The sequence below is a fragment of the Perognathus longimembris genome, chromosome 1, assembly GCF_023159225.1.
Source record: "Perognathus longimembris pacificus isolate PPM17 chromosome 1, ASM2315922v1, whole genome shotgun sequence".
Lineage (NCBI taxonomy): Eukaryota > Metazoa > Chordata > Mammalia > Rodentia > Heteromyidae > Perognathus > Perognathus longimembris.
In genome coordinates, this window is record NC_063161.1 from 150263943 (window position 1) to 150285740 (window position 21798).

At 42.8% G+C, this 21798-nt stretch overlaps 1 protein-coding gene across 7 annotated transcripts in view; it reads right to left on the reverse strand.

Moving 5' to 3' along the window:
• The window catches only part of Cdk5rap2 (CDK5 regulatory subunit associated protein 2), a 178609-nt gene that overhangs the window by 82468 nt on the left and 74343 nt on the right, over positions 1-21798 (reverse strand). For all 7 annotated transcript variants that reach the window (XM_048340677.1, XM_048340673.1, XM_048340665.1 and 4 more), the window contains 3 exons: positions 13265-13435; positions 10318-10461; positions 1996-2093 (listed from right to left, as the gene is read on the reverse strand). In XM_048340677.1, the coding sequence (XP_048196634.1) occupies positions 1996-2093; positions 10318-10461; positions 13265-13435 (413 nt within the window). The remainder of the gene's footprint in view (positions 1-1995; positions 2094-10317; positions 10462-13264; positions 13436-21798) is intronic.

The window sequence follows — 21798 nt, forward strand, 5'->3', positions numbered from 1 at the left end:
TTACTGTAGTAAAGTTTGAACTCAGAGCCTTAACCTGGCTAGGCAGGCACTCTACCACCTGAGCTCTGCACCCAGCACTTTTTTCTTTCATTTTCAGATAAAGTCTCAAGTATTTGCTCAAGGCAGGACCAGATTTCAATCTTCCTACCTACAGATTCCCAAGCTGCTTGGGACCACAGGTGCACACTAGACTGGCCTTCAACTATAATCATTTCCCAAGATGCTGGGTTTATAGGTGTGAGCCACCAGGCCCAGAGCCACATCTCCATTTCTCCATCTTGTTAGTCTTAATGTGCTATTGTTTAGTAAAACCTAAGCAGTATTAGGATTGATACAGGTCATATCAAAACAACAAGGAAGAAAGGGAGGGAGGGAGGGAGGAAGGGAGGGAGGATGGACACTAGGTAGGTAGGAGTGTAGGCACGCAATCAGATAGGTAATAAGAAAAGGACATAGGTAAGGTGGTGGGTAGGTAAGTAGGTAGGTATAGGATAAGTAGGCAGACAGGCTATCACTCTATTTTACAAACCCACTGAGACTCACTGAGAAAAGCCTACCCAAGAGCTCAGAACTGCTAAGTGGCAGGGCTGGGATGAGAACCCAGGTCTGTCTCCCCCTAAATGCATTACAAGTCTGAAGATAAATAAAAAACATTTTAAGCAACCTGGTTAGTAACAGTCCTGACCCACTTCAGTCCCACCTACATTTTTATGCATAAGTAAAGAGCCTGTGAAACCCAGAGCCATTCAAGATGTAGAGAGCAACCACATCCATCTACAGCACCATGAGGGACCCAAATCTAACCTGTCTCCAGCCTGTTAAAACAAAGTGTGTTCTGCCCCTTTTGAGATTCTCCATGTGACACGGCTCACCCCAGCAGCTGAGGCTTCTTGAAAAAGGTCACATTCAGGCAATGCCTCCGCCCTGAGTTTTATCAGCATGTTTTCCTTTTTTCTAAACTCATTTCAGATCTTAAAATCTGGAAATTACCTCCTAACGAAGAAGATCAGTATGGGGGAAGCACCTTCCTGCACAGAACACTTGCACAGGCCCTGCTCTAGCAGGCCTGGGAGCAGAGCTGGAGAGGACCTCCACCTTCAGGAGCTTCAACAGGCACAGGGGAAGAAACACAGAGGGACAACTGAACTGAGGGTCAGCTGGGCCTTCTGATCAGGGTGACAAGCTAATCCTGAGGGAGTTGGGGGAGAGAAAGCAGGGGAAGGCTGGTGGGCCAGGCAGGGTAGGAAACACAGGTGAGGACAGAGTCGAGTTTACTCAGCACAACCAGGGAAGATGGAAGAGTATATGTGAGGGAAAGAGGAGAGTAATGTCTTAAACTTTGCTCTGGAAATCTTTAGACCTCTACCAAAAAGTTAAACTAGAGTTATCTCCACATACATACATATGTGTATATCTATACTTATATATAATATCTTAACATGAAAAGTCCCTAAAGCCAATCCTGCATTTATAGATGAATAACCAGAGGCCCACATTCAGCCTCTTGCCTGGGGACTCAAACTAGTGGCTCTAGAACATGACTGTCTGCTCATAACTGTTTGTTCTCACTGGCACCAATGCATTTTAGCAGCTCTGCAGACACTTCTCACAAGGTCTCAGAGTTCTAGCAACATCATCTGACTTTGGACAAGTCACTTAACCTCTGTTAATTTATATAGACCCCTGTGAAATACAGATACATAATTAATTACTTCTCTCACAGAACAGCCATGAAGAGTATCTGAGACTACATGGGGAAGCACTTTCCAAATACATAACAAAGTACTAAGAAATCTTAGTAAAGTTGTACTATTATCCTAATTTTGTTGTCAAATAGGCAATTCTTGATAGATAACAGGTATATGTGATCATTAAATAGGTCAGTCACCAGCCAAGTCCTTTGTAAGGATCCTAAGAGACCAGAGACCACCAGCCCTAATGATGAAGTGCGCGTGCGTGCGTGCGTGCGTGTGTGTTCCAAAGTGAAATCCTTACCTGTTTGGATCCTGCAGAGATTTCACCAAATGGGCGTAGATGTCCTGCTCCTTCTTTAAGACCTCAACCAACTCTTCATAGTCAGCATATAACTTTTCCTGGAAGTGATAATGGGCAGCTGACATTAGGACAAGAGTCTTAAGTGTGCAGCCTTCTATTATGCAAACATATGTGGCTAGTTCTGGTTGCTTTTGTTTTTTTTTCAAAGCACAGAAGGTAAGGCCCTGGGGCCAGGATCTGGCTCAGGCCGCAGTCACCCAGCACCACCTGCAGGAGGAGTGGGGAATGTCTGCTGCCTGCTCTGCCTGCTACAGTGTGCACCTGGAATGTGCCTAAGGACTCCAGTGTTACAAGCTTGGTGCCCAGGTGGGGCTATTGGGAGGTGTTTGAGAAATGGAGTCCACTGGAGGCTCTCTAATCACTGGGAGGATACACTCAAGCCTCTTCCTCTCCGTTTTTCTCGGACATGAGCTGAGCTGTTTGCCCCACCTTGCACTCACTTTCATGGCCCTCCAGCACCCCCACTGGACCCCCAATGCAATGGTTCTGCCCAACCTGGGTCTTGAATCTCCAAAACTGTGAGCCAAAGTAAACCTTTTCTCTTTGTAAGTTCAGCATCTCGATATTTCATTATGGTAACATGAAGATAGCAAATATAATTACCCAGCACAAAGCTGAGAACTGTCCCCAAATCCAAATGCTACAATGGAACAACTCATCAGCCACCCAGTTCACCCAGCATGATGGCCACCCCCAGAGCTCTGGTCACCATTTCTCCAATACAGCCAAGAACACCTTATCATGCTTGCTCATGCTCCAAAAAGAAATTCACACCAGATCATGACAAGTGCTGGGGATAAGTCACTAACAGAAAATGGAGAGATCACCTGAGTGTACTTGGGAGACATCTGGAACAGAGTCACTAACTCAAAGTACAGCCTACATAAACAGCTTAACAACTTCCATGAGGTTCGGTCCTCTGTTTTATTAAGTAGAGATGTAATCTTGTGAACCAGTATTCACAAATGTGATTTTTGCTTTAAAAGTTCCAATTCTGCCAGCCACCAGTTGCTTATGAGCTACTCAAATAGAGATCTGAGGATCGGGGTTCAGTTGCTTATGAGGTACTGAAATAGACATCTGAGGATCGGGGTTCAAAGCCAACCCAGGCAGGAAAGACCATGAGACTCTTATCTCCAGTCTAACACACACACACACACACACACACACACACACACACACACACACACACACACACACCTGGAGTAGTAGAGTGCTAGCCTTGAACAAAAAAGCCAATGGCAGCACCCAAGCCCTAAGTTCAAGCCCAAGTACCAACACACAGAAAAGCTCAAATTTCGACCTAGACACTCTACAGTGTTGGAATTTGGAGTTATGAAGCAAATTTGGGATAAACTATGCACTACAAGGAACCAGGGAATCTGGAGAAATAGCCTAATTCCATTGTTGGGACAAGGGACATCAAGGACAACAGAAGACATGTCTCTAGCATTCTATGGTGACAAAGAGCAAGAAGGTGCTTAAAGAGTTGCAAGGTAGCTTCCAGGGGCACAAGGGAAGGAGAAAGGAACATCTGACAGCTACTGGTCCAAGGGCAAGGCTTCAGTTACCCAAAATAAGACAGTTCTGGAGATGTACAACAAACTGCTAACTTAGTAGATCTTAAAGATGCTAACCATCATAAACAACAGCAATAAGGTGAGGTGATGAGCACATTAATTACCCTGATTTCAGTGATCATTTCACAATCTTTACATTTATTAAGACATCAAGTTGTGGTCAAGCATGATGCCTCACACTTATTATCCCAGCTATGCAGGAAGTGTAAGTGAAGGGATACAGTCCAGGCCAACCAGGGCAGAGATCACATGACTTGCTCTGAAAAGCAACTACAGCAAAAGAAGGCTGGGGATGTAGCTTAAGCTGTAGTACAACTGTGTAGTACAAGTTTGAAGCCCTGAGTTCAAAGCCCAGCAATACCAAAAAATAAAATTGTATACCTTAAAAATAGTTTGGTCAAGCCAGACGCTGGTGGCTCAAACTTGTAATCCTAGCTACTCAGAAGGCTGAGATCTAAGGAACACAGTTCAAAGCCAGCCTGGGAAGGAAAGTCTGTGAGACTCTTATTTCCACTAAAGACAGAAGTGGAGCTCCGGCTCAAGTGGCAGAGCACTAGTCATGGAATAGCACACAGGGAGAACACAGCATGGCAAGCCTAATATTCTGGCCAAAGATGCACAAACTGAATCCAAACACCATGTTGGTATCAAAACCAATGGGCAGGATTTCCTACAAACACGACTGCCTGGACATTCCCAAAGGATCAAGGTCATGAGAATCAAAGATGGCAGACTGGAATCACAGAGTATGATCCAAGATCAGAACCTTTGACTACAAAGGGCATTTCTAAGAGCTGATAGAGTACAAATGAGGCTGAGGATTAGAAGACAGCAAGAAGTCTAGGCTAATTTCTTGACTATAGTGACAGCTCAGTATAGCCTTTTACAGGAAATAAATACACTAAGGTATTCAGAGGTCACAGGGGTTCATGTGGGCAACTTTCTCTCAGATGACTCAGAAAAAAAATTAAGTCCTTTATTCTTGTGACTTGGAATTATTCCAATGTGAGAAAAAATGTTAAAATAATTCAAGTTAATGTGTATAGAAGAGTTCATTCCAGATAGGAGCCAGGCACTGTCAAAGTGCTGAAGAGAATCTTCAGTGCACAGAGAATCAGGGGCTGCAAACAACACCTCTGTAACTCACACATCGACTCACATTTTCTCCTAAAGTTACTATACCCGCTAGGACGGGGGGGGTCTCACAATGACTAACATTTGGCTGCATGAATGTAAATGGAACAATAAATTACACTGCTACTTCCACTAACTCCTAGCTGAAAGCTACCATTCCCTTCAAATACTAATACTAGGGTTGCTCCTGTGATGTTATCATAAAAAATAGTTATTTTGTGCATGTTCCAGATTCTTCACAACAGCTATTCTTATCATGACCTCAAAGTGAGTCCTATACTTACTTACCACTAGATCTTGTTATTTTAGCACATTAATATAAAGTTTCATTGCTACAGTGTATTTTTATATTTTGAGAATCGAATTTCATCATATTTCCTTCCCTTGATAGCCATGCACATGTACCGTGTGCATGTAAACATCGTTCCATGGCTGGGGTCCTTGACTGCATGCATGGAGGCTGCCAATGAGCTAAGAGCCTGACGCAGGAGCACACTGCTGTTAATTCCAACAACACAAGGCCAAGGCCCTACCTGTGCACTGAGGGCTTCCAGTGTACCCCTTACCCCTACTGCTGACAAGCTAAGTCACTCAGACAGCAAGAAAAAGCCAGCCCTATTGGAAAGCACTCCACATACCACTGGCACAAGGCACTTCCAAATGCCTCTGTACACAACAGTATCATGCAGGATCCTCTCAGCTCATGTCTGTTCATACCTGTGCAGCCACAGCATCCCAGACATGCCAGGAAATGAGGAGAGGATGCCAAGACAAAAGAGACCACCAAGGCTGGGAATATGGCCTAGCAGTAAAGTGCTCACCTCGTATACATGAAGCCCTGGGTTCAATTCCTCAGCACCACATATATAGAAAAGGCTGCAAGTGGCGCTGTGGCTCAAGTGGTACAGTACTGGCCTTGAGCAAAAAGAAGCCAGGGATAGCACTCAGGCCCTGAGTTCAAGCCCCAGGACTGGCAAAAAAACAAAACAAAAAAGAGACCACCAGGTTTGTGGCATGTCAGCTCTCATGCCAAGTACACTCCAGGCCTTCTCTGACGGAATCACCATGACAAGCCAAGGTGACACCCTGTCCCTCTCCCTCTCCTACGTGTAAGGAATCTAAGCATGGAGACCAGTCAAGTCCAAGGTCAAGATCATGTTCCAGACACATGTCCTCAGCCCACCTATTACTCCCCCAAAATGATATCAAGCACTGGGGGGTTAACAAGGTTGGTATCATTACTGTCAGTCATATACATAAGAAAGCCTAAGAATGGAAGGGCCAGTGACAAAACAAGAAAACGTACTGAGCATGTAACATGAAAGCAGTGATGGTTACTAAGGTGTAGCCCTGAACGGTTTTCTCAGACTATCTGTATTATATAGGTCATCACCTATATATGGAATAAATAATTCTACATATTTCATAGAATTGTTAAGAAGATTAAACAAGGCAATCCCCACAAAGTTCTCGGAAAGAGGCCTTCGAGGAGTCACCTGTCAAGGAGTCACTTTGAGAGGTCACTTGTTTGATCAACTTAGCTAGAAATGGTAAAGTCAGCTCGTAGTGGTCAGTAGCTTCAAAGCTAACCAAGAAGATGTAGAAAAAAGGACATGAATATGGATTTCTGGTGGGGCAGAGATTTTAAGAATAAGTTGCAGATGTACATAGCCAATGACAGTCTTACTCGGGTCCCCTGTATCTTTACTAGCCCTCAGTAGGCTGGGCTCTAAGCCCTCAGGAGGAAAACCCAGGTCCACATTAGGACCCAATGGCCAGTTCAGTTCCCCTCTCCTCTTCTTCCAAACCCCCATCCGGTTCTTCAGGCCACCATTCTCATTGGCTCCTCCCCTTTCCTTCCATCTCAGGGATCCCAGGAAATCCCTTAGTCCAGGCCCCAGGAGTGACCCCCTCATGCCTCTTTAGAAACTAAGGTTTATCATTCATCCTACACCACTCACCACTGACACTGCAGGGCGCCCCACAGGATCTAGTCAGGCCTTAGCTCATCAGGAAACCCTCCCTGACCAAGAAAGATGTCCTCCTTCAGCCTTCCAAACACAAGGCTCACCTCTGCCTACAGCTCATATGCCAACCACCTCTGGAAACCTGAGCAACTTTTGAGAGGTGGCATCTTACACCAGGCACAGTGTATGGCACAATTCAAATGCTGCCACAAATACTTGCTGAACTAATGATTACACAGGTAAGAAGGGAACTCAAGGATTGATAGGAATCTTGAGAGCAGAGATTCCTGTGGATATTTTGCATAATGGAAGTCAGAGTGAGTCAACGTCTTCCTAGAAGCAAATTGCTCACCCATGTTAAATAAATGAACTCTTCGGAGCCATTTGGGTCCTGTTTCATCAATCACCTATTCCCCTGCGTTGAATCATTACCCATTAGAATGAAGTCATTTGGCTCCCTCAGCAGAGCTGACAGCCCAGTAGATCTCAGCTAGAGATCTCAGCCTGGCAGAGAGCCAGGCTGCAGGGGAGGGAGAGCCTAGCAGGAGTCACCCTCTACCACCACCCCGAACTAGAAGCAGCTGAGACAGGAAGCCTCCCATCAAAATAAAACCATGTCCTCCACATGTCTACTGTGTGTCTTACTCTGTGTGTGACTCCGTGTGTTCTTCACAGCCTCTGGAGTGACCTCCCAGTCACCATCATTCCCCTGCCACCCCCCAAACATAGGGGCAAGTCCCAGGAACACACCAACCCCTGGTGAGCCAGGCCTTGGGCCCACACTAAATCAGTACAATTCTCTCCCAGGGATTCCACAATTTAGACAACACCAGATATTTGGGAATTGTGGCATCAAGATCATGTCAAAGATAAAGCCCAGGGCCTACAACTTCTACCCTTGAGGTCCATGGACAGAGCTGCCACAGTTCTTCCCTCTCAAGGAGTGGCTGCTCACCTCCTGGCATCTGTGAGAGCCTCCAGTGTTCCCAGTCAAGGTGCTTTCAGGGTTGTTTTGCTCAAACAATTCCATGTTGGCTCTTATAGCTCACAACCCAAAGACATTTAACTACTATACTTCTGTTGTCTCTAGTCCTTCCAGAAAGAAGGCACATAATAGCCCACTGCACAGAGCAGGAAGGTGCATTTCAGAGAGATTTAGTGACCTGCACAAGATCACAGAGCCAGTAGGCAGGCAAGACAGGCATTCTGCCTCCAAAGCAGGGCACTTTGATTGTGCCACTGCTTTCTTAATGACTCGAAGGAAATGCATGGAATGTACAGGCCACAGTCTTTAGAGGCAGCAGACGTGCAAAGAGATAGCTTAATGGATCACTTCTTGCTAATCAGGACAATTTAGTGGCCTGATAGATAAATGGTATCTATTTCCGTAGCTATGTCACAACCCTGCAACAAAGACATTCATTTTAATACTCAGAAAATTCAGCAGCAATGTCCCAACCATGTCAATAACTGAGTTATAAATCTCTGGCTACAGCCAGTCACATCCAGTCAATGTGTTTTACTCTCTCTTCTTCAATTCCCTGATCATCTAGCATTAATTCTCAGGATCACACAATGATTAGAAGGAAAGCAGACTGCCCAGAGTCTAAGGAGACAACAGCATAGCCTCAAGCCCTTTTCAGAAATGGGCAGAGGATAAATCCTAAATCAACACAAAATGGCCAAAGGCACAGCAGAAGAAATTCACATTTTTCACAAAGAAAGAACTACAATTTGAAAAGGGAATCTTTCTTGGGGGAAAAAAGAATAAAAACAGTTAAGGCAGCAACAGTTGGGATTTCTTACACTGACACCTAGGAATTTATAACTCTGAAGCCATCATTTATAACTCCTTATCCACCATTTGCAATTAGCCTTACAAAACAGAATTAAAGCCCTAGTAAAGCACTTGGGTACCCTGCAGAGAAATGGAAACAATGCAGGGATGTGGATGTTAGCAAATATCAGGCAATGGCTTTATACCTGTGGCTTCATGTACTACCGCTATCACTCAGCACACACACACAAAAATCCTAAAAACAGTGAAATTAAAATTTTAAATACAGTAAGTTTATAAACATTTTGTCCAAAACACATTTCTTATAATAATCAAATGTGATTCAAAACAGCAGTTTAGTAAATATATTCAAATTAGCAAAGATGTCTCTCTGAAAAACTTGACAGGCTGCTATCTTGTTTCAAAACAGACTGTCTTATTACAGGTTAATGAGCATCTTCACAGCACAACTAACTGGTCATATCAAATAGCTCAATGCAAGTTACTACTACAAGATATTAGTTGTCTGAGACTTTATTATCAGCCTTTCCCAAGGTTGCCTAAGTGAATGACAAAGGCAAAAGGGAAATCTAGGTTCCCCTCCTCCCCGTGGCTACGGCAGCAGCCCAAGGCCCCAATAAGCCATGCTGAAACTCTCCAGAAGACCAGTGAAATGCAGATACACAAATGGTCAGGAGCTCCAGCATTCCCCAGTGATGCTCGAGGACTAAGTCCGATGCTAACCTAACCTTCACCACAATGTCCAGTGTTAGTTGCCAAAATATTACAATACTTAAATATCTGTTAGGAAATAAACCCTAGCTCATCCACTCCAACCACCCCAGAGGCCCTGGCCCCTCAGGCACATCTGTTGATACAGAAACCACAGGAGTGGTACCCAACGGAAAGGCTATGGCCCAAGTCTGTTCCAGTGGCTAATCCTCATGCTCTGCTGGTTGTTAATTATTTTGAGAATCACCTTTTACAAAACCACAAGTCACAATCACAGCCATTCATCAGAGAACTAATTTGTGTAAGAGTCCTCTGTCTTCTGTACAGATGAACTTAATCAAAGGCAGGTCTTTAAAAAAAAAAAAATCTGACTTCCATTCATTCACTCAATTAACACTTACAGAGCCAGGCCCTAGGCAGAGCATTGGACTCAGAAGGAGAATGCCTGTTTCTCACTGCAGGGCCTGCCCTTGATGCTGGACAGGGGCTCAAGCAGAGGAATGCAGAAAGGTGAGTCTGTCAGTAACACCAACCCAAGGAAACGTGGGGGCCAGAAGAGGGAGGCTCTTAAACAGGGCCAGGGAAGAGCGCCACCTACAGGGAAGTGCAGGAGTTAGCAGGTAGACAAGGAAAGTAAAATCAGGGAGGCAAAGGTACAAAGAGGCAGGTGTGGTCAGGAATGTACACAAAGTTGGCTGTTGCTGAAGATGAATGAAATGGTACTGCAAGGGTACCATGGGCCTATACAAGGATGAGCCTGCTGTGCCATGTGTTGTGTGTATCTGAGAAAGAATCTCACCACTTGGAATCACACCTTTCATAATGTGACCCCTGACAGCAAATACAAGGCTCCTCTGCAAGGCTGTTATGTATATTGCAAACACTGACATTCGGCTAAAGGCTCCTACTCTGCAGGGTAGCCAGACAAAGAACTCCTTGTCCCACCTGTGGTAAGCCCAGTTATGAGCAAGAAGGCATTTGAGGATCCCTAGATCAGAGGAGTTATCAAATATGTTTCAGAAAAGAATATGAATATATTCGCATGTGAACATCCAATTTCAGTCGAGCTTGCCTGGGAGAAGATGAGTTTGCTGCCTGGTGACTGTTGAGAAGAGTACTTTTCTGTTATTAAGCCTTTGCTCCCAAACTCCGGATCCTCCGTGGTCATTAAATGATGGCTCTGCTGTATTGCTTCCAAATCTTTTTCACTGAATTTCTAAGGAAATAAAACAAATCATAAGAAAGTTTTTATCAAGAAAAAATAAAAAAGATTTTCCTAAGTTCTCTAAAGGGAGAATTTTTATTTTGTCACAATGCCCATATGCCTCCTGAATAGTTTCCATCATCCCCAAATACGAGGTGATTTCAAAGCTGTAATAGAACTCCATTTCCACGTTTTCACAAGTCAAAGGAGAGCTGCATGTGGTGGGGGTGGGGGCTGGCAGCAGTCACCACGAACCTTCCTTACTTGCACTACTGTGCAGCTCTTCAGTGGGTGCAGAGAACAACACCCAGGTCTGGCCTAAAGGAACTAGTTCCAAGCCATGGTCCATCTTGATCATGGTGTTACAACCAGGTTTATTTCCTATCCAGTTAGCCTCTGGCACAATTAGAGGGCTTGTATACAGAGATCTAACCATCTTGAGTCTCCTTAACAGTTATAAATTCAACAAAACTTGAAGCATGCACATCCAAGAGGAGACTAGACTTCCAGGAAAAAAAATTCAAGACTGCAAATGCCACACTGGGGCCTGGCCACCCATGAAAAGTACTTTGGTGATGGCCCACAGTAAGTCCACTCCTGGACCTCTGGAATATCTGAATCGAGCAATACATCCACCAACTGGAGATCAGCTCACTGGTCTTTGGCCAAGTTCAAGCACAGGGCCTATTCCAAACCATTTAAAGCCTACTGACTCCTGAATTAAGGTTTGGTTCACTCTCTGTGGGAAAGCAAGGGCAGGAACCTCATCTTACTGCTAGACCCCTAACAGAATTAATTTGCCATGCTAAGCATTTAGAAGAAACTAGGTTAAAAAAAAAAAGACAAAGAAGCAGCAAACCTAACATTTTGAACTATAATAGGAAGAATTGGGACTGAACAACCAACACTGTCTGTCTAGAATTGCCTCAATATGGCTGTGTTTGTATACTGCTCAGCCACATACTCGTCTATGATTTTATCCCCATTCATGTGCAAGTCTTTGCTTTCTTGGAGTTAGTGACGGTTTTATTCTACTTGTTTATTTAGTTCATAAAATTTAATTCTACACCGAATGTACATTTTCTCCAAACTTTCTGAAGGAACTTAAAATCCTTTCTCACAGGAGTCAAACATGGCAGTATCTGGTCAGGTCCACTGTGGTTTCTTGGAGAAGAACCAGGTGACATCTCCCTCAACTGCTCACCACAGGCACTTGTTCCCTTTGCCACATTCCAGGGGAGTCCCCAAGTCTCTCCCTCTCTAGTTAGTCCCTTATGTATATGGAACCATCCTCCATGAACTTCCTAGGATAATTTAAGATTGCAAGCATGTGAGGACACTTTACTCTGTCCTCACACTTGCTGACAATTTGGCAAAGGACAGAATGCCAGGCTGGAAATCACTTCCTCAATGCCAGAAAGCACTGCTCCTCTGTCTTCAGGTGTCCAATGCTGCTGCTGAGAATTCCGGGATCACTCTGACTCTGGGTCCTATGTGTGAGGCCCATGTGCTCCCTTCTCTGGAAGCCTTTCAGATCCCCATGCCCTGAAAGTTCACCATGATTTGACTTGGCATGTGGGTCTTCTTTCAATTCCTTGTGCTAGAAAGAGGAGCCAGTTGTCAGTTGCCCTTCCAATCGTTCTTATCTAGATCTTTTTTTTTTATCAGATACTGATAACATTTTTGAAAAGTATCTTTCTTCTAAAGGCTAATTTTTTCATTGTTTCAATTTCCTCTATGTATCTTTCTTTCTGTCCTTTTGGCCTTTGTCTTTCCTCTTAAAAACTTTTCTCCCATTTGATAAACTCATGTCATCTACCTACTTTTAAGGATTAAAAGTGCTCAAGAACTCAGATTGTGGCAAGAACTTGTCAGCTGTGGCCTTACAGAGAAATACTCAGGTGGGAACCCAATTCTCTGGTTGGAAAACTTCAACTGTTATCACTTTGCCTTCCTTTTCTCCCCTGACAGAAACCTCTGCTTGGCTCACCCCCCGTCCCCTCCCCCTCTTCATTCTAATGATCCACTTCTCGTGGCAGCTGCCTCTGTAACCCTGAGGCCAGAGCTGCTCTGGTTGAAAGTCTCCAGAGATACTCTGTAAATTAGAAGAGGGTTACCTATAATTGCTTAGAACTCCAGAGAAGTCTCCTGTTGTCAAAGGTACTCGGTACATCCAATGCCACTGAGCCTCCCCGGTGCTGTAGCCTAAATTGTCTTCTTCTTGGCTTTTTGTCATTGTGCAACACACTGGCAATGGCTGGATCCTGGGCAGGTAGCATGTGTCTATCCACAAAGTTTTGTTGCCAATTCACAGCTGCTCCCATTCTCCTAGTTAGTCTCTGTGGGCTATACCTTCTTATTCCATTACTCTTACTTTAATAGGGTTTTAGCAAGAAGTTAAAACACCCATGTTCAATCCATCATCGTTACCTCTAGGTTGAGCTGAGTCTCAAATATTCACTACATGACTAAACGAGAAAGGTTTTCCAGGACCGAAAGGAAAAATTAGGGAAGCAGAGAAGCATGATGGGGAAGAACACAAATACAGCCCCGCAAATCTTCGCTATGTAAATACCTCGCTCAGTGCTGTGGGCTGAGCACTAGGGCAGAAAAGAAAAACCTGTTATTTATCCTTTGACCCAGGATAAGCTGTTCCCTTTCTCTGAGCTTTCGGTTTCACCTACCTCCCTGGTGGCTGAGGCCTACATGATATAATCAAAGTCCTAAAGTGCTCTGACACACATCATTAAAGACTATAATCATAAACATGACCGAGAAACATGACGCTACATACAAAAGAAAGAAGTTATGGTACCTGAAGCATCAAGTCCTTTTGATTGGCGCTTTCTCTTAGACGTTTGATGACTTGCTCTTGACTGTGCAACTTTCTGTTGCTTTCACTCAAAAGACTCTGGTAATGATTCTCCACTGCTTTCTCCCTCTCATTCACTTCATTGCGTAATTTTTCAACTTCATTCCTGAGGTCCTACCAGAAGGAAATAATGGAATTTGCTTCACAGAAATTTGAATTTCTTATCCATTTGACTCTCCAAATTATTGCTATCACAGAACACGCTAATAGTAAGTATATTCAACAAGCATGCACTTCCTCATTTAAAGTCTTACAAAAACTTACTTTCAGAAAATCTAGGGGCTGGAAATGTGGCTTAGTGGTAAGAGTGCTTGCCTAGAATGCATAAAGCCCTGAGTTCAATTCCTCAGCACCACATAAACAGAAAAAGCCAGAAGTGGTGCTGTGGCTCAAGAGCTAGAGTGCTAGCCTTGAGCAAAAAGAAGCCAGGGATAGTGTCTAGGCCCCAAGTACAAGAGCCAGGATTGGCAAAAAAAAAAAAAAAAAAAAAAAAAAAAAAAACCACCTAAAAATTTGGGCAAAGCTTTATGTGCACATACTTATCACCATATTATTTAAAATGCTGGAAGAAACAGAAAGAGGCTAAATAGTAATCAAGAAGAAGTATTAAAGAAAATATTATAAGGAATACAGTATTTTTTTAAAAGCAGTTATTAGTAACAACCAGGATGCCAAACTGTACATAATATGACACTGATTGTTTCCTAAATATTTATACAAATGTGATAAGGCATTGAGGAAGCACATTAAAATAATAACAGCATACTAAAGTAGAAGGATTATTGGTGTTTTCCAGTTTCTTTTCATTTTTTCCTGATTTTTTAAATGTCTTATTTTTTCCTCAGTCTCTAAAATGCAAGTTATCATGTAGTGCTTTAATAACCAGGAGAAAAAAAAACTGCCTTAATACCATTTACAAAGGCTTTTTTTCCAATATCACGGAAAATGCTCACAATTAAAAGGAGGAAAAATGGTATACAGTAAGCTGTGACTCCTTAAAATACATACTACTTGTAAAGTTGGAACAACCCAAATGCCCACTAACAGAGGAGTAAACTATGGTACACTCTCACCACAGAGCACTCCTAGGCTATAAAGAGAAAGGAATGAGGACTCACTGTCTACAAACATTCGACCGTAAGGGAATCTTCAGAATGTATTTAGTGGAGATGAGGGGAAGGGAGAACCCAGGAGAAATAAGTACAGATAGCATAGTGCCATTTATTTAATCATAAACCAAAATAAATAGTTGCCTATAAGATACAGGAGAGCACAAGGAGGAAGAGACAGAAAGAGAGGGTAAAACTCACCTTTCATGTAACTCTGGAACCATGTGTTTGCAACATTATCTTAAAAGTAAACTTAAAATCCCCCTAAAACTGAGAGAAGCAGGGCTGGGAATATGGCCTAGTGGCAAGAGTGCTTGCCTCCTACACATGAAGCTCTGGGTTCGATTCCCCAGCACCACATATATGGAAAACGGCCAGAAGGGGCGCTGTGGCTCAGGTGGCAGAGTGCTAGCCTTGAGCGGGAAGAAGCCAGGGACAGTGCTCAGGCCCTGAGTCCAAGGCCCAGGACTGGCCAAAAAAAAAAAAAAGTTACAGTTTGGGCTGGGGATATAGCCTAGTGGCAAGAGCGCTTGCCTCACATACATGAAGCCCTGGGTTCGATTCCCCAGCACCACATATACAGAAAATGGCCAGAAGTGGTGCTATGACACCAAGTGGCAGAGTGCTAGCCTTGAGCAAAAAGAAGCCAGGGACAGTGCTCAGGCCCAGAGTCCAAGGCCCAGGACTGGCGGCAAAAAAAAAAAAAAAAAAAAAAAAACCTGAGAGAAGCAAAACAAAGGAATCTAACTTTGTATTAAGCTTCTTGAGCAGAGGATTAGTAGCAAGAGAAAAATAGCCAAATGCTGGTGGCTCAATCCTGTAACCCTAGATACACACACACACACACACACACACACACACACACACAGAGATGGGGGGGGCGGAGAGACAGAGACAGAAACCATGAGCAGTAAGTAATTCTTATTATACAACACTGAGATGCAGGGATTTTCTGGTTTTGGTTTTTGTTTTTTACTGAAGAATAACCCAGCCTCTCCTGCCTGATAGAGAAATTGGTACAAGAAGTGGAATACTGGGAAGAAGGGAGACACTAAGAGTAGATGGCTCTAGCTTCTCAGCTAAACAGAGACTGCAGGAAAAAGAACTTACTAGGGAATAGAAAGAAGTCATCAGCCGGTGCCAGTGGCTCATGCCTATAATCCTAACTATTTAGGAGGCTGAGATCTCTAAGAATCAAGGCTGAAAGCTAGCCAGGCAAGGAAATCCATGAGACTCTTATCTCCATTGAACTTCCAAAAAGTTGGAATTGGAGCTGTGGCTCAAGTGGTTGAGCACTAACCTTGAGCAAAAAAAAAAAAAAAAAGCTCAGACACAGTGCCCAGGCCCTGGGTTCAAACATCAGGACCAGCACACACACCAAAGTTAACTTGTAATTTTAATTTAGAATCTCAGTATGCAGTTCGGTTTTCCTTATTTCCTTCCTTCCCCATTTCTCCTGAGTCAGGGTCCTCCCTGGTAGGACCCACACTGCGATCTTTATCATTTTCTATCACAAGAACAGGTGTTCTTACAGTGGTCCTCAAAGTACAATCCTTCCAACTGTATAAAAACTATAGTCCCTAAAACAGTGTAGCATCATCTGCCAAATAAAAATACTAATTTGGAGCCCCATATCAGGCCTACAACACCAAAGCCTCTGAAGTAAGTAGGCCATCAGTCTGCATATTAAAGAGGTCTTCCAGAGAATTCTGACGCACACTGAAAATACACTGACAGACAGGGGTGGCTGCAGAGCTGGGATGGGAATGTACAAGACATGCCCATGTCTATTCACACTAGGACGGAAGGAAGCTCCCAAAGACTACGGTGTTCAGGCCTGAGGAGTGCAGCATTCAACCAAAATAGGCTTTTCCCTCTGACGAGGACAGAAAAAAATGAAATTCTAAGAAGGACAACAACAATGAATTAAAAAACACCAAAAATCCCACATCAGTGGTGAAGACACAGTCAGGGCAGAGGAAGGGTGAGCATGCACAGGCCCTGAGTTCAAGGTATTTTTTCCCCATTTGCTGGTCATAAACAGAAAAAGACCAGGCATCCAGAAACCAGGCCAGGCAGGAGAAAGAAAGAGGGAGAGAGAGAGAGAGAGAGAGAGAGAGAGAGAGAGAGAGAGAGAGAGAGAGAGAGAGATTTTCCCTGAAGCAACCCTGCTACCACACTGACTTAGGGAGACCTATTTCAGGCCTCTGACTCCCAGAACTGTAGTATTCTAAATTTGTGTTGTTAAGCTGCCAAGTCTGTAGTAACATGTAGTAGCAGCAGCAATCGGAAGTTAATAGCCTTTGGAGAATGCTAGAGAATTTTTTTCTTTCCTGTAAGAACTGCACCTCAGGGTGACTCCATGATGAGATACTAGTGTATTTTTATAGAAGTATTCAGCTAAAAGAGAGTATAACGAAATAAGGTTGTCACTACTTTGCAAACTATCATCAATGGCCAAAACCAAAGACTATCAAATACTTGGAAAAAATTAAACCTATTAAAATGTAAATGTTAACTTTTGAGTAAAAAGATGATAAAAATTACCCTAGACTTTTAATCCAAAACAACTAGACCAAGAATCTATCATGAGTTGTACATAGAAATCTGGTTCTGGAGAAGAGAAGAAAGAAGGAACACAATTGCCCCTGGGTATCTATGGGGCATCGACTCCAGGGCCCCCAGTGGGTACCACAAGTACCATTTTATGGCAAAGACTTTGATTTGTATATAATCTACACACATCCTCCATACACTTTAAATCTTCTCTGATACTTAATACGATGTACATGTTATATAATTAGTTGCTGTACTATACTGTTCAGTACTCACACAATTTTCAAATTTTTTCCATCTGTAGTTGGGTAAACCCATGCATGTAGAACCCAAGGATACAAAGTCCAATTGTAATATCTACATAATACGACCTGGATTCAAAAACTAAAGAGCTACAGCATGGCACAGTTCAGTCAAGGCAAGGAATGCAGCCATGTTCACGCGTGAAGGCTCCTTCCCATCCTGTCCATCCATAGCCACAAATGTGACATGTTTAACTCTGTCTCAGACCCTTTCCCATTTTTATTTATTCCACTACACTGTAACCTACAAAGAACATACAGCAACTAAATAATGACTTTAAAACAAAAAGAAGGCTAAGGAGCATAAAGTCCAAATGTTTTCCAAGCATAAAAAGGAGGAAGGTCCATCCACAGAGCTGCTGCAGCCTTTCTGCCATGGTCTGCTTCCTTTCAGCCCAGAGAAAGGCAAGGCAGCTCTGTAGTGAACCAGTCCACAGAGCAGCCTGCAAAGCAAGGTTAAACTCAAATAGTGTAATTCCTTTGAAAGACAAAATCAAAGTTCAGCAAAATTAAACATCAGGAAGCAGGTATTCAAAAGGGATGGGATAAGGCCAAGGGAAAAGGGAGGAGGAATGAAGAGGACAAGGGGAGAAAATGTAGTCAAGAATCCAATGTATATCCTACAAAATTAAGAGGAGTAAGGGAAGGGATGAGTGAAAATGTTAGAAGGGGTGACACTGATCAAGACACACTATATTCATAAGCTGCTTTTGTACTTGAAGATAATAATTTTAAAAACATTTCAACTTTTTTTTTAAAAAAAAAATCTTAACTATTTTCCAGGGTGTCCAAATTTGCTCTCACACATAACGAAGAGCTCTGTTCTATCCATACTTGGTTCTTGATTTTTTATTATTATATTTTTAATACCTTCCATTTATTTTCTTAGTTAAATCTTCACGAGTGAGATTACTAGGTCAAATGGCAAGTATGTTTTGAGTGTTTCATACCTGCAATCCTAGATACTCAGGAGGCTAAGACCTGAGGATTGGGGTTTGAAACCAGTCCAGGCAGGAAAGTCCAGGAGACTCTTATCTCCAACTAACTACCAAAAAGCTGGAAAAGAAGCTATAGTCAAGTAATAGAGCAACAACCTTGATTGAAAAGCTAAGGGACGGTACCCAAGCTCTGAATTCAATCTCCAGACCCAGCACACCCATGCACGCGCGTGCACACACACACACACACAGTTTTTTTTTCGTTTTTTTTATTATCAAACTGATGTACAGAGAGGTTACAGTTTCATATGTTAGGCATTGGATACATTTCTTGTACTGTTTGTTATCTCGTCCCTCATTCCCCCTTCCCCCCTCCCCCTTTCCCTTTTCCCCCCATGAACTGTTCAGTTCATTTACACCAAACAGTTTTGCAAGTATTGCTTTTGTAGTTGTCTTTTTCACCCTGTGTCTCTCGATTTTGGTATTCCCTTTCAATTTCCTAGTTCTAATACCAGTATACACAGTTTCCAATATACTCAGATAAGATACAGAGATAGTGTAGGTACAACCACAGGAAAGGGATACAAGAAGATCATCAATAATAGAAGCTACAGTTACACATAGCACGTTGAAAGTAGTTACAACAATGACATAACAATCGTTTCCATAACATGGAGTTCATTTCACTTAGCATTATCTTATGTGTTCATAAGGGTATAGCTATTGGGCTCCTGTGATCCTCTGCTGTGACTTGCCTAAACCTGTGCTAATTATTCCCTATAAGGGAGACCATAGAGTCCATGCTTCTTTGGGTCTGACTCACTTCACTTAGTATAATTTTTTCCAAGTCCTTCCATTTCCTTACAAATGGGGCAATGTCATTCTTTCTGATGGAGGCATAAAATTCCATTGTGTATATGTACCACATTTTCCTGATCCATTCGTCTACTAAGGGGCATCTGGGTTGGTTCCAGATTCTTGCTATGACAAACTGTGCTGCGATGAACATTGTTGTGCTGGTGGCTTTAGTGTGATTTTGTTTGTGGTCATTCATCTTTCTCGAGAATTACTTCAAGTATGCATTTACAAACATGAACCCTACCCCAGCCCCCTCTACATCCAAACACTCCAAGAACAAAGTCTGTTAAGAGAAGAGGGATAAGGACTTGCTTTTCTAGTTAAATGTGTTTCACTGCACTTTTGCCTTCCTGGCTGTGTTTTACTGTCATGCTACTGGATAGAATGAATACACACACCAGGGCCAGAGGAGAAGCTGGAGATGGGGAGAGGGTAGTGGAATGAGGGAAGCCTAGCCTCCGGAAGCAGAAACTGGGTGCAAGCATCTTCTAGACTGTGTGACACTCACTTCTACCCATGCATGGGCTACAGTGGCCTGCCAGTCCCTCCACACCTGCCCCTGACCCCCCTACACTGCCCTCTCCTCTTGCTGCCCACCCCCATTAGCTCTGCTCTGGAAACCATGGCATCTCCTGTGGCTCCTACATACTAGGTATGTGCCCAGATCATAGCCTCCACAATTGTGGCTCTCTCTGCCTAAAGTTCAAGGCCAGGGATGGAAGCCAAGGCCTCACACAGGCTAGGGGAGTGCTCCACTGTGCAAGCCCCAGTCCTGCTCCCATCTTATGAATGAGGAAAGAACCTGAAGGCTAAAGTAATTCACTCATGGTCACAGTCTCTAAGGAACAGCACCTGCCTAATTCCCAGGTCTGATTCCAAAGCCTAAGTTCTCTCCCACAACAAGGCACGCGTTTAGACCTCACCCACGAATGCAGTGATTCCAATCTTCATTCTACACTTTTAGAAACCTCCCACAGAATAACTGTTATGAAGATCTATGGATCTTAAGGTAATCACTTAGGAACACCTCTAAAGTTACAATAAATCATGCCACCCCAGAAAGATCATGCCTTGTTTTTAATTCTAACTATGAATGTAATTTTAAGATATTTTTATGTGAGCATATACATACATTGTAGAATAATTAAATCAGAGTAATTAACATATCACTCCAAATATCTTTGGTAATCTGTTCATTCAGCCATCTTAACAGATAATACATTATTAATTATGTTTAACATGCTATTTATAGATCTAAAAAGCTTATTTCTCTTGTTTAATTGAAACTTTGTACTCTTGGGTCAACAATTTCCCATTCCTCCTTCCCTAATCTTCAGACTCTTATAACCACCACTGTGTTATCTATTTCCACAGATTCAACTCCTTTAGATTCCCAGGTTTGTCCTCAGTGTCATCAATGACAAGATCTCATTCCTTTTGCAACTGCAGAGTATTCCACTGTTGATATACACATCATGTTCTCCTGTGCAATCAGCAGCTAATGGGTGCTTATGGTGATTCTCAGTCCTCCAATGAATAAGGAGGACCAATGTCATACTCATTTCAGTCCTTTTGGTCATAATCTCACTCAGAAGTAAGATTACTGGATCATACGATGATTCTATTTTCAACTTTTGAAGAACCTCCATACTGTTCTCCATAATGATGGCCTCCTCAACCCTGGCTGTCTTTCAGTTTGTTGGTAATGGCTCTTCCAACAGCTCTGAAATGTTATCTTCTTGTGACATGAACTTGCATTTCCTTGAGGACTAGCGGTGCATAGCACTTTTCCAAAGGCCATTTGGCTATTTATATAACATCATTTGAGAAAAGTCTACTTTGCCCATTTCTTTTAAAAAAACAGATTGCTTTAGTTTGTTATTGAGCTGTTTTGGGTTTCTTATATATTTTAGATTTTGAATAACAGCTAATGCGACACATGGCTTACAAATATTTTCTCCAAGTCTATATGTTATCTCTTCACTCTGCTAAGTTATTTCCTTTTCTATGAAGAATCCTTTCAGTTTAACACAATCCCATTTGTCTGGTTTTGCTTTTCTTACCTGTGCTTTCAGGATCATTTAAAAAAGGAAGTAGGAAAAAGAAAGCCACTGCCCAGACAAGTATGATAGAGCTCTCCCTGTATGTTTTCTTCCAGTCCTGCAGCATTGGCTCTTAAAATGCAGCCTTTGGTCTCAGTTGAGTTTTCACGTGGTGTGAGATAAGGAAATATCCATTTCATTCCTCTCCATGTGGATAGGCAGTTGTCTCATCACCAAGTATTAGATTAGTCATTTTGATGCCAGACGCATATTTCAATCATAAAGGCTTTGTCGTATATTGTGAATTTCTTTTCATTTGGGAATATCTCAAATGTATCCCACTGTGTAAGAGTATACAGTGTTCATATATGCAGGGACTATGGAGCCCATTTATATCGCTGCTCTGATTCAGTTTCTTTATACAAACACTGCTCAAACCCAACTTTAATGTCTGGTTCGTGTGTGTGTGTGTGTGTGTGTGTGTGTGTGTGTGTGTGTTTGTCCAGTGTGTGTGTGTGTGTGTGTGTGTATGTGTGTGTGTGTCCAGTAATCATTTTTCCATTCTCCTTTTCATTTGCTATACTATCTTCTCATGTGTTCAACGTGATAAAGGGCAGTAATGTTGTAACACATTTCTCTCAGATGTCCCCCAAACCTAAGCAAGTTGGCAAC